We start from the raw sequence: 23,473 nt of genomic DNA, 5'->3' as shown, positions 1-23,473 counted from the left end.
TTGCTCCAGGGATGCCAGGCAGACACAAATGCACATCTGAACTTGAGGGCCTGGAGTTATGGTTGGGTTTATTAATTTTTAGAGGTTCAGGAAGCCCAGGGGTTCCCATGAAAATTGTCTCTTCAGTCAATGTAGAATCCGAAGAAAGGCCAAGAGCAAACTCTCGGTTACAATTTCATGCCCTTATGCACAGGCCATCCTTTTCTTTTAAAGCCTGTAACTGGAAAATGCGAATACACGCGAAGGGCGGTGGTGTTTCAGGTAGTGCTTAATTCCCATTGACTCCGATGGGACCCGTGCACTTGCTTACAGGTAAGCGGACATGTAAATGTTGCCCTGAATTAAAAGCAACATCTGCAAAGTGGGGTCCTCCTGGTAGAGGGATTGTGAACAGAATGTGTGATGCAAAAAGCTTAGTTCAGAGAGAACAGGTCGTCTTTGGATGTAAAAAGCACAGACTACCGTTAACTAATTCCTAGATAATGATAAAACACTGTGTGGCGACTAAAGCAAGAAAAATGGACAGGTTCTGCTGTCCATCCTATGTTTTAATAAAAACTGCTTCATGCATCTCCTGGATTTTTTGAGTGCGTGAAGGTTTCAATAAGCCATTTTAATTAAACTGCAAAAATAAATTAATAAAAACTATGGCACTGTTCCTCAGTTCTGTGCGTGGTATCTGTGCGCTATCTTGAGTCCTTAAAAATCCCAGAACCTTTTATTTTTAATAAACAGGAGCAATTGTCCTTCCAGCTTTTACAGACAATGGATTTTATGCTGAGAGCGGGTAAGTACTTCTTTGCTGACATTAAAACTTGACTGCCGTCATTGGCTGGCAACTGCGTGAACTTTGCCAATAACTGGAAATTTTGCTTTAATAAGGTTCTCGGGCAGAGCATGTCAGCTTCCATCAGTGTTCAATCTGTTTGAAATAATATTTAGGTTTACTAAATTAGGGCCAGAGTAAGAACAGTGGGGACGTTCACTCGCCGTCTCTGGAAGTTACCAAGGGGCTGGTGGCAATTTTAGGGAGAAATTGCTTGGGCTGGAAATTGCGGTGTACTGGTACCAGATGCCATGGTCAGGGAGAGGATGGTGGCCCCCAAAATTAAGGAGCTGGGGGTTTTTCATTTGTTTGGTGGTTGTGGTTTTTTTTTTTTTTTCCTTCTGTGTAATATATCAGGAGAGGAAATACTCTGGATCAAACATATACTTACAGGTATTTCTTAAGGGGTCAAAGTCTATCACTTTGTATGACGAGTGATCTTTTGCCCTCTCCGTCAGAAAGACCAGCTGCTGTATAAAGGACGTGGGATAAACCTCTGAGTATGTGTGTGAGAAGCTTTAAACTGTCTTTCTTACCGTAGCCTGTTTATCTCCTGCCACTTGCGTCCTTGTGATCCAGCTTGAGTAGTCTTGATCTCGAATGATACCGTGTGGCTGTGGGGTCCTGCAGCGCGGCTGCGGTTTTGTAAGTCTGGTTTGAGGACAGTTGTCAGGCAACTGGGATCGCGTCTGACTCTGTCCTTGATAACAGCAGGCAAGAATCCAATAGGAGATGGCTTTAAAACAAATGTTCCTTATGTAAATCTATTATGCAAATCACCTTAGCCAAGTGTAAGGGGAAGGCGTAGAAGTTGCAGAACTGTAATTGTTTGTGAGAAATGTGCGTTAGCTGTTCTTGGGCTGTGTCAGTACAGCATCAGGGATTGAGTGTTCGGGGTCTAATAATGCCAGTTCAAAATCATTGCCAATCAGGCTTCTGTAATACAATTAACGGTTATCACTTAGCTCTACGTCCGCGAGGCAAGCGGGTGGGAGGGCGAGACGCCTGGGCTGTGGGTTTCTGCCGTGCCGTCTTCGGTCTATTCGCTAGACTTGTCACCTTCTCATGCCGTTCTTTCTGCTCCCACTTGTGGGCACGTGTCTATTCCAGGCAGTTGCTGCAACGCTTCTGCTGCATCACCTTGTGCAAACAGTTTCATGTCTGTGAGCTTTGATTTCCTTAGTGAGTAGAGAGGTGTTAACCATCATTGTCTTCGCTGTGGTACATACTAGATATTAGGATGTGGGATGAAGAGTGCTGTCCTTGGGATTGGTCTTGCAGGGACAGCTGGGGGGTGGGGAGGATTACTAGAAACTTCAAACCTTGTCTATTGTAAAACTACAGAACGAATACTGTGAAGACAGCCACCTCGATGGGCTTTAATTAATTGGTAACATCAGTTTTTTTGCCTGTTCTCTTACGCTATTTTACTTTGAGTTCAATTCGATGTAGCTATTGCAATGCTTCAGACCCTTATCTAATATTTTACTCCAAAGCTCAAAATGTGTTATAAGCGTTATTGAATAATGTCTTGGGCTCACTCAGCAACCTTAGACATTGCTCCCGTTTCATGGATGGGGAAGGTTATTCTGCAGGGCTCGGGGCAGAGCTGGGGTTAGCAGCGCGCTGCGGGGCGGATGGTATTAGTGAACGTGGCGTGAAGCAGATAGACTGGCTTAAAATACAGTCAATGAAGAAATTCATTGGTGGGGGTTCTGGTAAGCCAGAAGGTGTTAAAAGCCCCAGACGGGTTCGACTAGTGCTGGGCAAACAGCTGTTGAATTTGAGCAGTACCAGTCTGTTTTCTTCAGCCCGGAGCATCCCCCCCAGGCAGTGGCGATGCGGCTGCCCCACTCTTCCATTTGCTGACAGGTCAAAGGCAGAAGTGGTGAGTGTAACCCTCCTCTTGATTTCTTTCAGGTTAACGGGTTTCCAGCTGCCTGCTCCTATTGTGAGTACAGGGGTTGTGCTGTCCTTGTGGCTTGTGAGCGATTATGCGGTCAGCGCTCAAGGCTTCCAGGCAAACTACGAAGGTAAGTCTGCCCGGTTCAGTAACTGTCTTGAATTGTATCCTCATTTGGCTTATTGCAGGTTGTGAAACTAAGGTGCAGAGTTTATACCAGCATATACATATGCAGACATTTAATCCAAGACAAAAGTGCCTGGTTCTTAAGTAATTTGATTCATTTTTTTCAGAATTCAAATTGTTGATTCCTTCCAAGCGTAATGTGTTTTTTTTTCTTCTCAACATCTGCGCTGAAAACATTTCCAGAGGCTCACTCTAACAGCAGAGCCAGAATGACTGAGGAGAAAGGGTGACGTGGGATTTGACAGTGGGATCGGCGGGGTTCCAGCAAGCGCAGTGCCCCGTTACCCACTGCTATTGACAGCCGCGGCAGTGGGGGCTGCAGGGCAGCGCACAGGCAGTGCCCGGAGATCGCTGCCTTTTGCCTTCACGTTCTCTTCACTTACGTGTTGCTTTTTTTTTTTTTTTTTTTTTACCATGCACCTTCCTCCTCAAATATTTAAATTCACCTCTTGTGCATCTTGTCATAAAAATGTCCAGTGGTTGGTGGTTGTGGGGGTAAAGGATTGTCTGTGAAGTCTTGGTAGCTTCAGAAAATCTTGGATCTCTAACACTGGAAGTCATCAGAGCTGTGAAGGACCCGTTTATACGAGAAGGAAGGGTGTCTTTGTAACGTGAGCTGGTGCTGCCGGGTAAATGACAGATTAACTATTTGAAAATTTGAAATACATTCACGTTGAGTATTGTTCCTGTCTCTGTAAATGTTTTTCTTTGGAGTCCTTAGAAGTTCTCAGCCTTAATGATAATTCTTGGTAATGAGTCCTACCGGACAATTACCCAATACATTAAACCGAGCAGATGCCTTCATTTGGATGATGTTGTAGTCTCTCAGCATTTTCTGCACTTGACAATTGTTCAGGTTCAGGGGAATTGTGTTTAAATACCCTCTTAATTTCTGATTAAAACCTTTGCTCTGCCTCGAGGCGGCAGTGGCACCGAGACGTTTTTATTACCCTTGAAGTGATGAGTGTGTTAGAGGTGGTGGTGTGTGGCCCGGCGCTGGCGTTGAAGTTGAGCGGGGTGGGAGAGCAGCTGGGTTTGCTCCCGGGGCGCCGGTGGCTCTCGGGACGGGCGCAGCAGCGCGGTGAGCGCAGGCGGGTCCCGATGCCCCTTCGCAGAACCGCGGCTGGAACACGTGTCGGTCGCTGTGGCTCCCGGACGTGACAGTACGTGGCTCCCGAGCTGTGTGATAGAGGACACGTAGCCGTCTTTGTACTTTCTTGACATTTAGAGTTCATTTTTTGACATTTAGCTGCACACAGTTACTTGTACACTTCTTTTGTGGTTTTGTATTACCTTGATGCAGTGGGTAATCTTGTACAAAGGCTTGTTCCAGGGCTGCCCTTTCGTCACGTATATCTTACGTTGTCTGAAGTTTATTCATCTGATGACTAAGAGGCTTTAAAGCAGGTAACCGAGTGCATCTCCAGGCAGAAAAAAAAAAAAGAAATGTACTTAAAATGTAACCTGAGCCACACAGAGCATTGGTATAAATAAAAAGCTTCGTTTGGAGGGCGCAAGGGGCAGGATTGCCAAACCTGCTGCTCGGAGCCTGCCTCAAAACAAGGTACTTGCTTCCCATGCGCGTTGCTGTTAACTAAGACTAAAGGAGGAGATAAGTGTGTTTTTGATCAAAGGGACATGCTGCTGCTGTAATGCTGTTTCAGTACACTGGTAATCTGCGACTCAGTGAATAGTTTGTGATTTGATAATTCGTGTTTAAAGACAGAAAAATGCATCAGAGTCCTTGCAATAAATGGCTGCTTTATGATCTGCTATCAAAGCACGTTCATTAGTCTCCTCTCTTTAAGCAATCATTGGGAAATGCACCAAAAGAAACAGAATTTTAAAGTTGGAACAAAAGATCTCAGGAATTTTTTTTTTCAAAGGAAGACGGGAAGAAAGTACGTAGTTGCAGGCATCAAAGTGACAGGAAAACATTGCGCTTACACTGATGTCTGCTCTACCCTGACCCTCTGGGAAACAGATAAATTGAAGTTGGCTTTATCTGAGTTAACATCTTCCTTGCTTATCTAGTTAGTATGATGCCTACGTGATAAGATCTCTTACAAGCAATTTCTTGAAAACAACAGACATCTCCTGCTCATACCTGTACATATGTTTCTTCATTTCTGGTTGTTTTGGGGGGCACAGTTCAGTTATACATTTCACTGGCTATAAAAGAGAGCTTGCTTGTGGTGGTGGCAGAATCTATTAAATAACGTGTCCACTATGAGAAATTCAGAGACGCTGTAAGAACAGACAGGCAGAGTGAGTTTCTGACGGTCTGCAGAGGTTTTCCAAGCCCCAGGTAAGGCAGGTGCCGGTGGTGGCAGTGGAATTTGAGGAATAGGCAGCTCTGGGGCTGCTGTGCTGTGCTGCCACCTCCTTGAGCTCGCAGCTTTCTGACTTCATTATCTGTTATTGTGCCTTGCTGCTAGAGCTTCCTTAATCCTCTTTTCTTCATTGTCTGACTTCCTCATCTTTCTTCATTTGGTTTGGGGTGTGTTGCCAGCTCGTTGCTGTCTGCTTCCATTGTCTGATTCTTCATGTTCGCTGATCTCTTACTGTTTGTTGTGATTTTTCTCTAGATGCCAAATATTGTTTCAAAGCTCAGTAAACAGTAGGGATTTTTACAGCGGTGGTTCTGCTGTGTTGAAAGCGAACAAAGGCTGATGTTCTCCTGCCCCAGCCCCGCCATCTCTCAAGGAGTGGAAGTGGCTGCGGGAGGAGGATGCTGTTGAGGGCCAGAGATCGCCTTCTCTTCCCGGCGCTGGCGCGGATGGTTCTGCGCGGCCTCGTGTTGGCCGTTAGTCAGTGTGGGTTCCCGGCTTCCAAGTTGCAAAACGAGGCCAGCGTGGCTCCGGGTCATACATGAATTTCCGTTCAGGAACGGACAGACAGCCTTCGGGAGCTGCTGTGTGGCCAATATGGGAAAACCCACAGCAAAGCCCCGTGGGAGGGAGGAGCCGTGACTAGAGCGGCGCAAATAACTGTCATTAAGCGGATGATCTGGAAAAAGAAACGGGGCAACCATTACAGGATGACTGGGAATGAAAAATTGTTAGCTTTTCCTTGCTGAATTGAAAGAACAGAGAAAATTTCATTTCCATTTAAATATAATACTTTGATCTGAAGGTAATTTTCTTAAGAGATTCTTTGATCAAATGTAAGCAGTTCTTAGGAAGCTCCATTTCAGAACACAAGATTTAGAAAATATTTAAATTAAGCACTTTCATGCTTTTAGCATCCTTAAATTTGTTTTTTTCCTGTTAAACTGCCCCTTGAATTCAACATGATTTCACAATTAGCCTTGTTCACCCTCAGACTGTGGGATTTTTTTTCTTCTTTTTTTTTATGACTAAATGATTCTTCTCAAAAATCTGAACCAGCTGTTGTGGAGTCTTGCATTTAATTTCAACTGCAGGAGAATTTCAAAGTAGAGACGGCTATAAATAATCCAAGTTAGAATTTTACTAGGACGTGAATCTTGACAGCCTCATCTTGTGAAAAATATTCCTGAAGATTTAATGACCAAAAATGACCAATGCTTCCATTTATTGCTTCCCCTGCAAGACGTGTGAAGCTAATGTTAAAGGCACATGCCTAGACTACAATGTGAAATTAATTACAATCACTGCTGCCACACACCTGATGAATACATAGTAAGTTGACATTTAAAATAAATTGGGCAAGTCTTTTACAATAAGGGGAAAATGGATATAAATTCCACATCATTTCCCCAATAATGCTAATAACTGCTAATAATGCTAATAATGCTAATAACTGGTCATGATGAATAGCAGGTGTGTTTTTTTTAGTTTACTAATGTAGATATAAAATAAAACTACATTATTATTTGGGAACTGTTAATCTCTTGGCTGCCTTGGCAGCCCTGAGGGGTATGAAAAATAGAAAGGGATTTAAGGACAGATACCCGAACCCGCTCTTTGTCGTACCTGACCAGAGAGCAATGCTGTACCCCGTGAGGCTTAAGGAAACTTTACGCTTTTCGAGGCTGCGCAGGTCCTTGCTGAGGCTCCCCGAGCCTTTATCCGACACTAAGCAAGCGCTCAGGGCCTGAGTGTCTGGGATAAAACTCCCTCCTGCTCCGGCACTGCGTGTCACAGCTCCCCCCCAGCTTGGGGGTGGTTTTGGTGGCTGGGAGAGGTCGGTCGCGCAGGACGGGGCTGAGGAGCAGACGACCTTGGAGCCCTGTGCCCGAGTGGTGCACTGCTGGATGGGGACAAAAGAAGCGGACGCGGAGGAAAGGGGACAGATAACGGTGAAATGAGAAGCTGAGACACAGAGGAGAGCAGTGACTGATGAGTTCATGGAGCACTGCAGGCTGAAAATGGTGTCTCTGCATCCCGAGGGGGATAGCTGCTAACCCCGTGTGTTCTTCAAACGGTGCAGAAATCCGTAGAAGGCACAGGGGTCTCCCTGGAGACTTGTCCCGCTGTGGCTCAGACACTGCTGTCTGGTGGATTCCTAATAGGAACAGGAAGGAATTGGATTCTCACTTTAACTTTGTCCCTGTCCTGCTGTATCGATGTTCTCGAGTCACGGTTTTGTGCCGTGCCTCAGTTTCTCTCTCTCAAATGGGGTCGTATTTTCATTCACGGTCTCCAGGTTCTAACAATGAAAGTGCTGTATAAATGAAGAGTGATGAGATGATGTTGAATACTTTTTTTAGGAATCCTCATCTCTGTAATTTTTGAAGTTTTAATGTTCACTTTTTTTCCCCAAAGCAAAGTTCAGTTAGACGCCCCCGGAGAGAGGCGGCGCCTCTGGGACTCTGGACTCCGATGCTGTGTAATGCAGCAAGATTTAACAGTAGGTGAAGATTTTCCTTCCCAAGACATCGTGTTTGATTACAGCTGCAACAAATTTGATAGCTGCAAACACTAAGTGCCTGATTGAAAAGAAACAATTATGCCTAGAAGAACACTGCTTATTTTAAGAAATTAGAAGTGTTTAAATACAGAGGGAAACAGCCCCAAGTAAATGGTGCTGTTTTCCTTCATAATAAATACCCTCCTCTTTCTCAGCGCAAATATCTCATTCTTTGGAGGGCTGTTTGTGGAGTTGTGCATGCGTATTTAGAAAATACAATTAAAAACTGGTTCCTGTCCCTCTTTGACCATTCCTTTTGCTAAACCTGAAGGCGGTTTCCCAACTCTGTGCCGCTCTGTGGATGTGCACGAGCTCGGAAACGGCTCCGTGTCTCTGCTTTCCCACCTGTCATTTAACTTTACAGTTAACTTAACACTTGCCCCATTCGTGGAAGACAAATTGATCAGTTTGATTTCTGAATGTCTTCGGAAATGGAGTATCGTAAAAACGCGTGACTGTTCAAATCGGCTTCTGATTATGGTAAAGAGCAGTGCTGTCCTTGGGGCGGGGGGGAACCCCCACCAAAAAAAAACCCATAGGGATTCGGCAAGGCCTTGGGGAATGTGCATGTTTTTGAAAGTCCTCTGATAAATTGGGAAAGTCATCCCATTTTTCAAAGACCAGAGTGGAGGAATTTGGATGCACAAATCATTTGTCTTTTGCAAATGAGTCTTTAATATAAACCTCTGGGAAGAGTTTCTGAAAAATGGGCTCTAATTTGCTTGTGCTATGAATAAAATTTGAGCTCTGGTTCAGATTCACTGGGCTGCGAGAAAGTTCTTAGGAGCAGTTTAGATCTTAGTCTAGATGTAGTCTAGTGTAGGTCTCTGCCCGCCTGCAGTTGATGCTGGGGGTCGTAGCTGCTCTGGGGACTGCAGAGTCTCTGAGGCTTCCAGAGGTACTTCCACGAAGGGATGCTGGACCAGCTGGGAGCAGCCTGCCACAGGTGACACATGGCCCTGCTGTCCCTGTGGGCTGGCCGGTGGTTACGTGGTGACTCGTGCTTGCCCAGTGACTGCTCAAAGCATATTCTCCATCTGTGTAAAGAAATTTCAGAACTGCCCGGATAGTATTGAATAGGCTAAACTTTTTTTTAAGCCATAGCCCAATGTGCTTTTTATGCCAATTTACCTTCTGAGCGAACACCATATTGGATTCATTTAAGCATCCAGCTGGGTCCCAATTCTCTCAGTGCCTAAATCATAATTTGAAGCATACAGGGTTCTTGGTAAATTTACTGGCTTGATGCTTTTCTCCTTTTTCAGACCGAGACAAACGAATGTGAATCCTGAGTAGCAGCAAAGTACAGATTAACCCTTGTTCTGGTGGCAGTGGGAAGGATGGAAGCTCCGAGTCTTGCTTTGCTGCTCCTTTTTTCTTGAAGTTTGATGTTGCTTTATTTGTCTGGTTGAATCTCTGCAAGGGATGGCTCAATGTGTTCCAAACTGAAAGGGCGGTGCGGTGGAAGGCATGGGTCTGGGTGCCAGAGAGAGCGTAGTGACTCTCTAACAGCTACGCTTTTACTTTGGTCTGCTTAGTACTGGGCACGTTGAGTGTGTGGCATAAAGCTTTCAAGGACTGTGCAATACCTTTTAGGACTGACTTGGTTTTGACACAGTTCTCTACCTCCCCTTCAGTCACCTGCTCCTGCAATTTTTGCCATTTCGTCCTTATCTCTTGTGCTTAATGTACCTTGTCTTAGTGGCTTTTCGTTCTTTTTGTTTACTATGCCTCCTAATTTTAGTTATCAGTTGTGACTGGGGAAGATGTAGCTTGTCTCCCTCGGGCTGATCTCTCCCTGGTCCCCTCCCGCCGTGTCTCGGGCCGAGTTGGGGTCTCGGAGGGGAGAACTCCGTGGGATGCTGGCGGGAGGTGGGTTTGGTGAGGCGGCAGACGGTCCCGAGTTAGTAGTCAGTCTGGTGGCCCTGCATGTTTCCTTTACAAGGAATAAGGAAAACGCATATTGGGGTGGTGAGTGTGCTCACGGTCATTGCTGGTTTGCTTCTGCAGGCGCTTGCTTTAGCTTCAGGCACCCAATCCCAGCGGCTTGGTGCCGGTGAATATTAAAGGGCGTGGACCAGATTTCTGAGCGTTAATAAGGCTCTAAATACAAAATGAGTCTGGCATACTGATGTTGTCTTCCCATTTAGACAACACTTATTGCTTTAAAATTTCTCCTAAGTTTCAGGTGTAAAGAGTTCTCTGCTTTTTCTGGGCTGGAGCCGTATTAGTCCGTACTGTTTGTTTTACTTCGCTGGTGGTTGTAACTGGGAAAATGATTCCTAAATATATAAATGGTTAGAGCTCCGTGCTGAATCCACCCTATTAATTTTCATTATTAAAGTGCTGTGCTCAAGAATTAGTTTTACTTGGAAAAAAAAAAAAAAAAAGGTTTGTAGCCCTCACAGTTTGTAGTGATAAAGCTGTGGAAAAGAACAGCGTGGGAAGCCATAAAACGATGTTTCTGTGAATGTGCCAACGCTCTGAAACAGTGGGTTCAAAATGCCCCTTCGTCTCTAAGAGGCTTTAACAGTGCAACTTTGGGGTGCTCATTACTGTCTTAAACTAACTCACAGCAGATGATTGCAGCAGAGATGCAGAGCTGGTTTGTTCTTTTCGGCATCTTCAGCTGCCTCTAGTTTGTTTGCAAACGGGGAAACCCGGCTGTGCTTCATGCCGCTATGCGGGAGCGTCTTCTGGGATGTTGGTACAAAATACTGTCGCCCGTCTGAAAACGTGCTGGTGGAATTAGTTGTATTGAATAGGTGATAAAAATATTAAAGTGAAAATTTTTGTGCTTATTGCATATTATTCTTTTTATAGTTAATTTGTTCAAAGTTGTAATTAATTTAAATTTTAGAACACTTCCCATCTGTTGTATTGTGGAACCTGCAGAACCTAAAACCCTTCCTGAAGAGTTTAAATCCTGATTGTTGCAAATTATATGGAGTGCTGTAAAGAGGAATTGGCCGTGTTTTGTATGTAGGGCCACCATATGGAGAAGCAATGCAATAGCAGAGGGCCCAGGTGTTCTCAACTAATCTATGTACCAAAAATTGTGATATTAGTTTATTTTGCTGCAGTAACTTTTTTAGAGCATTCAAACCAGCCATAGGGATCAGCAGCCCAGATATTAAATTGTCTGTGCTGGCATCATGCACTGCTTAATACTTATTGTCACTCTGTCTTAATGTTTATATCTTAGCAGGTTTGTGGATGAGTTACTTGGTTTGAGTCACATTGCTGTTTCCAAATGGCTGTTAAAGAACTGATTGTTCTAGAAACAGAGCGAGAACTCCACAGATCGTGTTTGAACGCTGATATTCCGATGTCTGAAATGCCCTGATCTGTTTTAATACACGGGGATCAAAAAAGCATGGTTGGTCGTAATGAGCATCACGCCTGAAAGAAAGGATAGGAACGAAACCTGGGTGTTATCCCTTCCGCTGTTGCTGCTGCCGGTCGAGAGCAATATCCTGGAGGGAAGCGGACAGCTCGAGCCCGGCTGGAGAGGAGCAGCGGTGCAGTGACGCTGTCTGAGGATAACGGAGCCCTGCAGCAGCCTTGCCTCCTGCTGCTGGGGGCCGCAACATCTGGCCCAGCTGTGCTATGGAGCGTGGGGGAGCAGGAGGGGCTGTGCACCGCCGGGCTCGTAACGCTGCGCCTGCGAACCCGTGCGCGGGGCGCTGTCAGCGCCGTGCCAAGGCGTGCAGCTATTCAGTCGGCACAGCGCGCTCTAATTTGCTTCTTGTTTGCAAGGTATTAGTGTTTGGGCTACACGATAAACCCGGATACCAAACCAGCAGTGAGGCAATGCGGTATTGTCAATAATATTGAGTGACAGGATTGTCTTACACAGTGGAGTGTGTGGAAGAGATGCAGGTTTATAATTAGATTTAAAGCGTAGCATTGGATTGATTCTGTCTCCAATTAAGTGTTTTCTACCTAACGTAGAAAACTTGGTTGGCAGTAGGTTTGCCTATCATGTGGTTTCAGATGATTTTTTTTATGGCTGCTCTTTGGAATTTTTCCACACTGTCTCAGCTCTGTAGCTCTGTCCCTGTTTGTCATCAGCTGTTTGCAACGTGCAACTACGGTTTCATTTCGTGCACCATATGCAGATTGGAAACGAGTGGTTTTGCACAGTCAACTGTTCTGTTCAGTCACGCGCTTGGAGTGGTGGATGGAAACTTGTGAGAGAAATGGTGTAGTATTTGGTTGGTTGAAGTCGGTCACTGGGCTCGCTATCCCGCGTCAGCCCTGGGGTCCTGCCAGTGCTTCTCGCTCCCCGTTGCGCTGGAAGAAGTGATGCTGGCCTGGCAGCGAATACGTGTCTCTGGTGTCTCAGATGTGATGTTAAAAAACAAAGACCACTTCGGAATTTGATAGTGGTTCAGACAAGAGCAGATGTTTTATGAACAACTTTTAAACGCCAACAAGAAATCTGAGAAGTCTGAAGCTGGCTTGTAAACCCTATTTTGCTGTTAATTTCCAGTTGTCTTTATCTGTTTACTCCTTTTTGTTCCATAGAGGAAACTATTCTCACGGTCAGAAGCATATTCCAGTCATCAGTGGCATTTCAGCCTTGAAAGGGGAATGAATGGCAAATTGGCATGACGGTGGCGACTCAATTATTTTTCACATTCTTGGCAGGAACCGGTGCAAGTGCTGCTCAGCCTGATGATTGCGGATGATGTCCAATAAATTTGCTGAAGTAAACCCAAGCAAATAAGCCAGGTGTTTGCCCCTTGCAGTGTTTATGAGCTTGGTGCTGCACCAGGTAGCCTGGCACTCATAAAACAAAAATCTCGATGAGAAGACAGAGAAGTAAATGTAAGTCGGCGTGCTGCTCTGTGTTTCCCGGGGAAGCGTGGCGAGGGACGCTTGCGCGAGGTTACGAACAGCGCTGCTTTAGGTGGGGGGAATGTTCAGGTGCCTCCTGGTGTGTGAAGGTGCAATGAGCTCTGCTGCCAGCTGAGGTGCGCTTTGGCTTTGAATAACGCATTCCTCTGGTGAGTGCTGCAAGGTCAAGTACTGGCGTGGCTGGTGCCGTCCGTAGCGTCGGCTTAACGGAGCGGCAAGCTCTGGGCTCCGGGGACTTGCAGGAGCCGCATCTGTGGGAGGGGAAATACCTTAAAATCAGCTGTCTGCGCTCCCGCGGTCGGAGGGGCGCGCGGCTGCGACTGGCAGCGGGTGCCGGTTGGGTCCGCTGCCATCGCCGTGGCTGTGCTTGGGGCAGTCACCCGATTGCGGAGCTGCGCACCCCGCGGGGTGGGGAGGGGGAGCCCGCGGCATGTGGGGCCTGGGGGGTCGGCGGATGAGGCCGGGGAGGCTCCAGGTTGGGGTTTTGTTGGACCATTCATTTGCCGAAGCTGAGCGTGCATCTTCTCGAGGCAGCGCGTGTTCCCAGAAGCTTGTGGCGTCAGTGCCGGAGCGCCCGTGCTGCTTGGTGGGATGCTTTGTGCGGTGACAGCCTGGTGTCACTGCTCTGCCCGCGCCAGGGCAAGCGAGGTGCCACCGCAGCGCGGGGTCGGTGTCCTGAATCCGAGGGCAGAGGGGCGGTGGCTGCGGATACGCTGCTCTGAATTCCTCCCGCTGTCCGGGCGCATTAACGGCGTTCCAACAAGGGCAGTGTAAGAACGTGTACGGAAGGGTGGGTGTGTTTTGGCTGTCCTCACTGCTCTGCCCCTCCAGCCAGCAAACCCGGCACAGCGGCTCCCGGCGCGGAGAGGGCTGCGGCAGACGCGCTGCCTTCCGTTCCCATTAAAACCAGTCCCTTGGGAACCAGGCAAGGAAGAGTCAACCTTTCCTATTCTCTTTCTTTTTAGCTATACAAAAGATTTTTATTACTTAAATGAGCTCCCAGCAAGTCTGCCTTAATATACTACTAATTGATTTTAAGACTTGAAAGCAGCAAAGCTTATTAGCATTTGCTGACTCAGCTAGAACCCTCCCAACGTACGAGAGGATGGAGTGAGATATTGACCCATGTTGCTGCAGCGCTAGATGCAGTTGAGGGAATATTAAGTGTCTCATACTGGCATTTGATTTGCATATGCAAATGAGACCAATCAGTGCAGACGCAGGAGAGCAGGAATGCTAATGCGTTGCAAATAGGATCCAGTATTAAGCATTTAAACAAACGTCAAGTGACACTTGCTCAGCTACAATACGGGGACACTTTGCTGTCAAGGGGGTCCCACCGCCGCTCCCTCCCAGTACAGCTGCTCCGTTCGTCAGCCCCTGGGAGAGAGAGCGTACAGAAGTAGTGCAGAGAACACGAAAGAATTTGTGAGACTTTGATATTGCTTCTGCTTTCGTGGCATTCGGAAACAGAGGGTTGTGTGTGCTTGAGATGTCCTTGCCTGACCTGTGGGTTGCGGTGTGGGACTGGACAGGTGAAAGGTGTTGAAAATCGGTACATGGAAGGCTCAGCACAGCGATGGGGGGGTACTTTATGAAGGACTCTCATTGTGGTTCTTCTTTCCTAAAACCTTCATTTTCCTCCCTTCTTGCTCGCTCCTTTTTTTTTTTTCCCCCTTGCATATAATAGCGAGCCATTTCTTTTCAATCAAGGAATCTATTTGCAGAACATGTAGTTGTTAGATGCGTTTGGTTTTGTTTCAGCATACATTTCCATAAAAAGTCACCACTAATGAGCTGTGCGAAAATTTCAGACTTACTGCCAAGCCAATTTGGTTAAAAGGCTTGTCCGTCCTTCATTACCATTTGATCCCTACACACGCGTAGTGTGCTCGAGTAGGTACAACTGTGGTGGCTCTAAAAAGGAAGGTGAGATGCTGAAGAGGGCATCTCAGAGCCCTGAAAAATCCGTGTTGCAGCTGCTATTCTTTATTTCACTTTATCTCCGTATGTTGGTCTCCCAGTTATATCTCATCAATGGGTCAAGGTTGTGAGAATCGAGAGCGAGCTTCTCAAAAGCTGTGGAGTTTCTTTTCGTAGTTGAGTTGGCTGATATGCCTTCTAATTACAGCCAGCGTGAAGGAGGTGTTTGGTCAGTTTTTCTTCCAAATCACCTGCTATCGAAATCCTGTTGACTTTGAAAATCTGAGTCATGGGCTTTTGCTTCCCTGTATGGAAGGTGTTGTGGTAAGCGGTCCGACCTGTGTCCCAGTCTCTGCTGGTAGTCATTGGCCTGTCCTGTGTTCCCTGTGTAGAATGTCACTTCCAAGGACCCACGTTCACCATCTGAGCCAGTTTGTGCATTCTTGAAGTCGGGGCTCCTCCCTGTACTGCTCTGTCTGTTTGCATTCCGAGAAGTTATGTTTAACTGTTTTTATTATGTTTTAATTTTCTTTTAGGATGTTGTACAGAACTCTGCACCTTGCAGGGGAGGAAGCTCTTTATGTCTACAGGTTTTATTAGTTTGGCCTTCTGATGTGACCAGAGGTTTGAATACTGGTTCAGTACTGGAGCTGCCTGCAGAAATCCACCAGCCTGGAAAATGTTTCTTGCTCCACAGGATTCACAAATGCAATTTTAGAGGTCACTGTGGAATGGTTATAAAATTTATCAGTTTGTTTCTGGCATAAAGAAAGGGGCAGTGGGGCTGGTCCTTATCTGGAGAGATCAGCTTGTGTCTGTCTTTCACCAGCTGGGACTTCTGCAAGACTCCTCATCGTCTTAAACAGCTATCAGTGGTCCATATTTTTTCTTTAGTGGAATATATATTTGAGTCTACGTCTTGATTTAGGCACATAAATAAATCTTCCATCTGATATACGGGTCAGATACGCTTTAGAGAAAGGTGTGTGTGTTATTTCTGAAGATACAGACTAAAGCTGTCTGCATGCAGCCATTTAGATAGGAAGAATTAGCTCTAAGCTCCAGTTTCTCCATTAGCAGACGGCTAGTGGACTTCTGGTTATGTGGGCAAAGCAATTCCTGCAGGAAAAGCAGTGGTTTGGCTGACCAGCATGGCTTTTGGTGGCTTGCTGTGAACTGGACTTACCATTCATAGCAGTGGTGGCTGGGAAATAGAAAGCGGTTTGCAGAGGCACCGAAAGGAAACCTGCGTGATCGAGTAACAGAAAACCTATCCCACAAAATCCTCTGACGTGTGCTGATTGCATCTAAGCTCCTGTGAGACATTTCCTCTCAATCCGTTCAAATCCACCTAGCCTGGATGGTAATTCCTTCCCCTTTTCTTCACCTGGTGGTATTTCTTTCCAGTTTTGAGATTAGAATGTCATCTGTCCAAGAAGAGCCTGACTATAAATAAGTAAATAACTTCCAAGCAGTTTGCTGGGGCTGCCCTTGCTGGAGGAGCCTGCTCTGTCAGTAGCTTAAGCTTTGAATTGCTGCGGACTCCTGGTGGTTTCTGGCAAGAAAAAAGTGGAAGGACCCGCAGCCCCTCTTCAGGTGACCGGGACGTGGGCCAGCAGGAGGGGTTTCATGGTGGAGGAGGACAGAAGTGCCCTCTCTTTCTGGATGTCCATAGGGCTGAGCTACGTCAAGCAGAACGCATCGTGTTTTGGATGAGGGATTGGTTGAACACAAGACCGGTGTTCAGGTCTCCATCCGTTCCGCTCTTGCCCTGACACTGAGCAGGAACGGGGGTGATTCTTGGCTTTGCAATTCTCTGCTTTGACCTCTTATCTCCTTTTCCTTCGCTACATCACTTTTTGGTCTTTTTGTCCCTCCTGCGTGCGCAGAGCTTGTGAACGGGGTGGTGTCATGCAGGTGTCTCGTGCATCGGAAGAGCTCTTTCAGCACTCGTCCTTCCCACTGAGGAAGGGGACAGGATTCCCCTATTGCTCAGTCGCCCACGGTACTCCTTGGAAAGCAGAGAAGAAGTTGAGACCTAAAGCAGATGATATGAAAAAGGTCTCTATGTACGTATTGGACTACACAGTTGTATATATTAGACTACACAATTAACATATCCTCAGGAAAGCTTAAATAACAAAAGGTTACTACTCTCTGCAGTGTACCTTTCGGTTTAGGGTTTTGATCAGCTCAAGTAGAGTGAATCCATCTTAGTTCAAATTAAATAAGTATTTAATTAACTTTATCTCCACTTCCAGAAGCAAATGCACATGCTACGTGGGGATCTGTTTCTCTCCGATTGCTGTGCATTCTCACCTTGAACACTATTTTGATGAAGAAAGCAGTATGATTAGCTGTCAGCCATTTAAGATGTTAAAAAAAAAAAATAAAGCTCCTTTTCCTTCTCTTCCACCAAAACCGATCCCTTCACGCAGGCTGTGTTCAACTGAAATCTGTAATTTTAAAACTGGAGAGTGTGGGACTGCTTACGGCTGTTTGCAGCCGGAGAGATGTACACTGCTCTTCATGTGAACACATCGGCAACTTCTGTCGAGGCACTTTGAATTCAATCTGGCAAACTGAATATAAGTTAAAGGAAAATAAAGTCATAGTTGTGTCCATGATGCATGCTAAAAGATGAGTGTGGCAAAAAATCCTTTGCTTTACTGCTCTGCTTTGCTCTCTGTGCTTTTCTTAGACTAAATTTTGTTAGTGGGTCCCCGAATCAGTCAAACACAGACTGCAGCTATCCCTGGCAAAACTATGTGTCTTGAAGGATGTTGGGCGATTATTTTGGTTTTTGCCTTGAAATGCTGTTCTCAGTCCCTGCTCAGGCTCTCCCACAGCCGTAGGGGTTTGTGGACGGAGCTCTTTGCTTCTGTTATACTAATTTTTCTGTTCCTTGACTCAAACCAAGGTGTTTTGTATCACACCGTACAAAAGCTGTTCATGCAGGTATGGGCTATGCTGGGAATGGTTCCACTTCCCAGACGTAAATAAGACAGTGTGCATGGGTAAGAAGATTTTTCTCCCGATTTCATATTTTAGGACAAGAGGAAATGGGTTCAAGTTATGTCAGGGCAGGTTTAGATTGGATATTAGGAAGCATTTTTTCACTGAAAGGGTTATTAAACATTGGAATAAGCTGCCCAGAGAGGTGGTGGATTCACCATCCCTGGAGGTGTTTAAGAAAAGGGTAGATGAGGTGCTTAGGGACATGGTTTAGGAGTGGTGGTGTTTTTATCAGGGTAGGTTAATGGTTGGACTTGATGATCTTAAAGGTCCCTTCCAACCTCACTGATTCTATGATTCTATGATTTTCTTTGTGTCCTAAGTATCAACTGCCTTTACAATTCTTGCTATTCATTACCATATCTAAAAAATGGGCAGGGGCAAAGGCGCTTACGTGAATGAGCTTGCAGCTCGCCTCTCTGGAGAATGCCACGCGCAGATACTGGAGCCTGAGCAAAAGCAGCGATGCCTCATTCGGAGCAGGAGCTCCGCTGTGCGAGGAGAGTATTAACGCCAGTCTTGGGGAGGTGGCAGGGAACAGCGCCTGTAACGCTGTCGATAGCGAGATGAAAATGTACTTTCACGTGGGTATCTGCTTTGCCATCCAGACGAGAGATGATCCGGTGTTTGGGGCTGCGTTCGGGGAGTCTCGGAGCGCGTAACCACTGCCGAAAGTGCGAATTGGTTTTTTGCCCGTGTATTAGAAAGGGCGAGATGAAATGCAGTTTAAAGAAGGGGGAGAAAGGGAGTGTCGTCAGTCCAAGTTTGTTGTGATGGTTCTGATGGTTATGGGCTGGTGTGTCTGGGGAGGAGAGGGCTGGAGCGTTACTGCTGCTGCTCTGGTTTTCCATCAGCTGTCGCTTCCAGCAGCTTCTTCTCGGGTGGGGAAGGTCACTGTGGCTGTATGCTCCCGAGTCTTCCAAATAAACCCCGTTATGTGGTTGGAGAGGAAAAACAATGATTGTCGAAGCACAGAAAGGCTCAGTGATACTATTATTATTCATAAGAATAGGGCCCCTCAATCCGCAATCCCTGAAATGTAGAGCACGATAAATACGACCTGGCTTTCCTTCACCTGGTGGAAGCACTGATAGATCTGACCCGTGTTTCTTCGTAGCTGTGCTGTACCGAGCCTCGGGAGGTGCATTCTTTCTCTAGATGATAGTAAAGCCTGGTATAAAATGACAGGTAATCCAGCAATTAACAATAAGATAAAATGAAAAAGCTGAGCTAAACCATACTACGGATTAAAATATTTAGGGGAAATTCTTCAGCCTGTTTTGTTTGCTAGATAACCCTGGTCTGTGAGAAATACTTTTGGTGGAAAAGTGAAAAGCTTACAGGAAACAGTAAAATTTGATGTAAACAGTCTGCCCTCCCTGATTTTATATGGAAAACTGCAACAAGTTCTAATTTCTTCATGAAAATTGGCTTTTACACGTTCTCTTTTGTACTGGGAGTATTTAATCCCTAATGATTATCTAGTAATTCTATGTTTTTACTGCAAAAACTTTAATTACTTAATGGTGCTTAATTATTAGATAAGTTGGTCTGATATGACCAATGCCCACTCGAAAGGAATGAAACAGAACCTCTCTTAAAAGAGAATTAGACCAGGTTCTAATATAAACTTTTGTGCATGTTTTGTCCTGTCTTTGTGGGGAGATCTTAAGTGACGTGAGCACCGCGTGTCCTCACGCAGACGGTGCGAAAGCAGATGCAGCTTCTTCTGGGAACTGCCCAGTGTAAACTCACAGGTACATCTCTGCATCCGGAACCTTTTAGCATCAAAGTACTGGCAATCAGCTTAGCTCTCAGTAAAGAGGATGCTTTCAGAAAACCTTTTTTTTTTTTTTTTTTTTTTTTTTCTCCCCCTGGGCAGTGTCCATAATGATGCCAACTGTAGTTGGCCAAAATGGATGCTCTCAGTTGAGGTTCCTGATCTGCATTGTCGCAGGCCCATCCCACTGCTGGAATGTGCTGTATAAACTCTGTTATGAGAAATCATTTAGTTTGTAAGACTTAAGTGTATGAGCCTTAATTTATGCAGTAGATGGAAAGCAAAATGTTTTACTTATGGCATTTATTTCCTTAAGTGTAAATTTTTATTAGCCGTGTCTGAGTATCCCTGTCATAATATTCATCATGTTGTTCTCAGATTGGTTTCCAAAAGCCGTGAGGAATGCACTTATGCCCTCTGTATGTGGACTAATCATTTTTTTTTTTAACCCTGTATATCAACTAAATTTAATAGGGATTAAGTGGTGTAAAAGATAATTCACGTCCTGTGAGTTTTACATTACAAAAAACAAAAGTACAACAGCCGAGACCGGTTTGGAAAGATGAAGCTTTTCTGACTAAAACACTAGTAAAATAGACCTGCTGATGCCTGAAAGCTCAGCTTCATGTGATGCTATCCTGAGGTTCGACAGTCAGAGGAGATAAGCAACCACCTCTGCTTTGGAAGAGGGAGGAAAAAAAAAAACAACAAACAACAAAAACAAACAAACAAACAAAAACCAACAAACCAACCCCCAAACAAACAAAAAACCCAACCAGACACCAAAACCCACTGAAAAGTGCTCTCTGATTATTTGACGTCTTTCTCATTGTTCAACAGCTTCATCCATCCCTTAACAGAGACTTGTCTGGTGCTTTGCCTTGAGGGATGGCAAATGCGTTCTGCTGTGTTTCTGTGCCGGCGAGGGTGGAGGGAAAATAACCAAAAAGTGGACAGAGGTGCCCATGACCCCTTGAACAGAGACTGGGAAACACCATGTGCCCTCAGGGGAGGCTGTAGGTGTGCACGGCCTGTGGCGGCCTCACCCAGGCAGTTTTATAAACAGTGGGAGAGGTATCTTTTTCTTTTTTTTTTTTTTTTTTTTTTAATATTTAGTTCACACCAAAGCGAAGGGACAGATAACATCTCGAACGCGCTTTCTGTGAGGTCATCTGCTTGCTTTGATCAGCTCATAGATGGTATTTTCTTCAGGCTGACACAGCTGCGATAGTCGTTTGATTATTCTTGTTATTTGCATGAAAATTATAACTAGTTACTTGATAAAGTCACGGCGCCTGCCTTCTGCCCCCGGGGGAGTGCTGTGCTGTGCTTTATCTCGGCAATTTCACGGGGAGAGATCTCAGCTGTGAGGATGGAAGGGAGCAGTTGGTCTCACCCCTCTTTGCTTCTCTCGCCGGAGTCGTCCCTCCGCGCTGGCCGCGGCTGACTGACCGAGCCGGTCTTTCAAAATACCTTTCGCTCAAAGGATTAATTCGTGCTGTTTTCATACGTTTTGGGTACAGTTGTTCTGATTTGACTTTTTTTTTTTTTTTCCCAAGCCAGGAGCTGTCTCCCAGCTGCAGAGCTGTTTTGCTTTTGCAGTGGAGAGGTATCATCTCGCTGGTCTGTGCCCTGGTTCGATGGGGAGTGGACCGCTGAGCGAGCACCGAGGAGACGCGCTGACCTCCTCTTCTGTTCACTTTCAGTGCTGGGTGTTAATTTTTCCCAGAGGTTCTGGCTATTCCTTCCTCATCTTTCAACTAGTTTCAAGGCCAAAACAGTTTAATGCACAACTTGTACTACGATTAATAGAGGAATTTAGGATTTTGGCTTTGGGAAGTGTTTTACAGCATTGGTGTAAATCCCGGTGTTTCTCCTCTGGTGGGTCTGATTTTCATATCCAGGTACTTCTGTATTGAGAAATACTGAATCCAGATGACAAACCACATGCCGTTAGTATATTTTGGACTGGGAAAAATATGAGCTCATTCATTCAAAATAGATCTTTCTGCCAAAGAGATATAAATACACATTGCTTCTTCAATATTGTGGCCTCCATTCTTGATAATAAGCAATTGAGAATGGAGGGTGGGGAATTTGGCAGTCCTGTCCTTACTTCCATAAACAGTAGGGGTGGGATGGATGGATATTTTCAGCGTAGCACAAAAGCTGAAGAAAAGAAAGAGGGTGGGTATAAAAAGCATGAAAACATGGGTTCCAAGTAATCCATTAGAGCTTATTGCTGCAAGAAGTGGCTAGTTTCTGAGCGTTTTTGCCTTGTTATTTCTGTCCGAGGGTTTTTAAGATTAGTCGTTCGAATGCTTATCTATGTACCATGTAACATCTGAAATCTAACTAGTCTACTTCTCCCAAGATTCATAACTTTCCTCTGTGCCCTGTTTGAGATGCATATGTGGAAATGGATCTCCTACTTGTTTGAAGAACACATTCATTTCATGATTGTTTTTCCTTGGTCTTATGGAGGAAGAAAATTTGCAGGTTTTTTTTTTTTTTTTTTACTCTTGTTTGCCTTTCCATTTGTGCGTAGTTCCCCACTCTGCAAACGAAGGTGATGGGTTTTTACATGGCTGTGTGTTCAGTCGCAGACCGTCTGTAGTCGAAGATGCAAACGTCTGTCCATTTATCTTCTGAATGTGGGAACATCTCATGCTTCAGCCTTCTCCTGACCCCTCTATCCTTTTAAGACCGCTCGCTTTTTCTGCTCAGCCTGAGCACTCGCTGCTGGAGCTTTCTTTTCAGTGCTGTGTCATTAAATTCCATGAAATTTCACCTCCTGCGGACTAATCACTTTAGTGCTCGTGCTTTGTACATCTTGGCTAGAGCTCAGAAATGTCTGAGACTGGGCATTTGGAATGATTCTGTATTTTAATAGAATAGAGCCTCTAGTTTGGCATTGAGTGAATTCTTATTTTATATTAAAAATTACATAAGCCCCACTCATTGGTAAGAAAACAGGCTGTACTTGAAACGCAAGAGTTCCATAGTCCTAATGGAAGTGACATAAAGGTGATTACAAAATTATCCTGTCGGTCTCTAGAAAAGAGAGCAGTTTGTTCTACATGCGGTGTCAGAAATTGTTGTACGTACACTTTTCAGTGTGTCCCGGACAGAGATCCGGATCCCAGACTCCTGAAATTAATCTTCCAGACCTTGGGTTATGTTTTGTTTTTTTTTGTTTTTTTTTTTTTTTTTTTAATTCTGTAAACTAACACAGAGGAACCTTTATGCTAATTAAAACTTCTTACAATCATTGATCTCGCTTTTATCCTGTTCCTCCCACGCAACCTCTCATCCTATAAAATTAGACTAACCTCGCCGGAACATCCAGTGGGAGGCAAATGAGTTTGTGCTGGCATATTTCATACAGTAACCTCATTAGCAGCTGTGCTCTGTTGGGAATGCATGACCAAGTTGTCCACGTGCGCTTTCTGGATGCATTTATCCCGAACCATCTTCCAGCATCTTCCATCTTTTCATGATGGCACGTGCGTGTTGGCGTCCTCCTGCGCTGGTGCCCTCAGGTGCCTGGTAGGCAAGAAAGTTAGTGGAAACAAAACTTAATGGAAGGCAGGTTTCTTGTCCCAGACATGTAATTATGTGTGAGCTGATTCTCAGTGGGCAAACAGGCTGTAATTTTTATATTTTACAGAAAAATCTATGTTGCTGAAAGTGCATTGGGCCAAAGTACAACAGAGCCTTGTGTGTGCAGAAATGATAGCCGTTAAGTCTCCCTGGGAATTTTTGCTTCAAGCTGTAGTGCTGAAAGGAGATGAGTGTCTTGGATAAAAGAAGGATTATCGCAACCTTTTGCTTAGAAATCAAATTAAAAGGAAAACTTTATTTAGAGCTTGAAAAAGTGTATGTTATTCTTTCAAAACTGTAGTTTGCAATAAAAGCATACAGGCTATGCTACCCCCAAACAGATCTATTTTTATGGCATTTCTGGCACAAGTGCAGAATCCATTATCAGAAATCCTGTGGGAACTAACGCTAAATGGAGTTCCAGCCTGGCTGACCAGTCCCTTGAGCTGCAGGTAATGCCTAAATGATGCTTTGAACACAT

General features: G+C 45.2%; 1 protein-coding gene across 1 annotated transcript in view; it reads left to right on the top strand.

Moving 5' to 3' along the window:
- Positions 1-23,473, top strand: part of CSMD2 (CUB and Sushi multiple domains 2) — a gene marked incomplete at both ends in the record, with an annotated part of 311,031 nt that overhangs the window by 43,827 nt on the left and 243,731 nt on the right. The window contains one exon of the mRNA XM_082494202.1: positions 2,747-2,859. Coding sequence (XP_082350328.1) covers positions 2,747-2,859 — 113 coding nt within the window. The remainder of the gene's footprint in view (positions 1-2,746; positions 2,860-23,473) is intronic.

Source organism: Vanellus vanellus, assembly GCF_965231255.1.
Source record: "Vanellus vanellus genome assembly, chromosome: 22".
Classification (NCBI taxonomy): domain Eukaryota; kingdom Metazoa; phylum Chordata; class Aves; order Charadriiformes; family Charadriidae; genus Vanellus; species Vanellus vanellus.
This window is presented reverse-complemented; position numbering and strand designations above follow the sequence as displayed.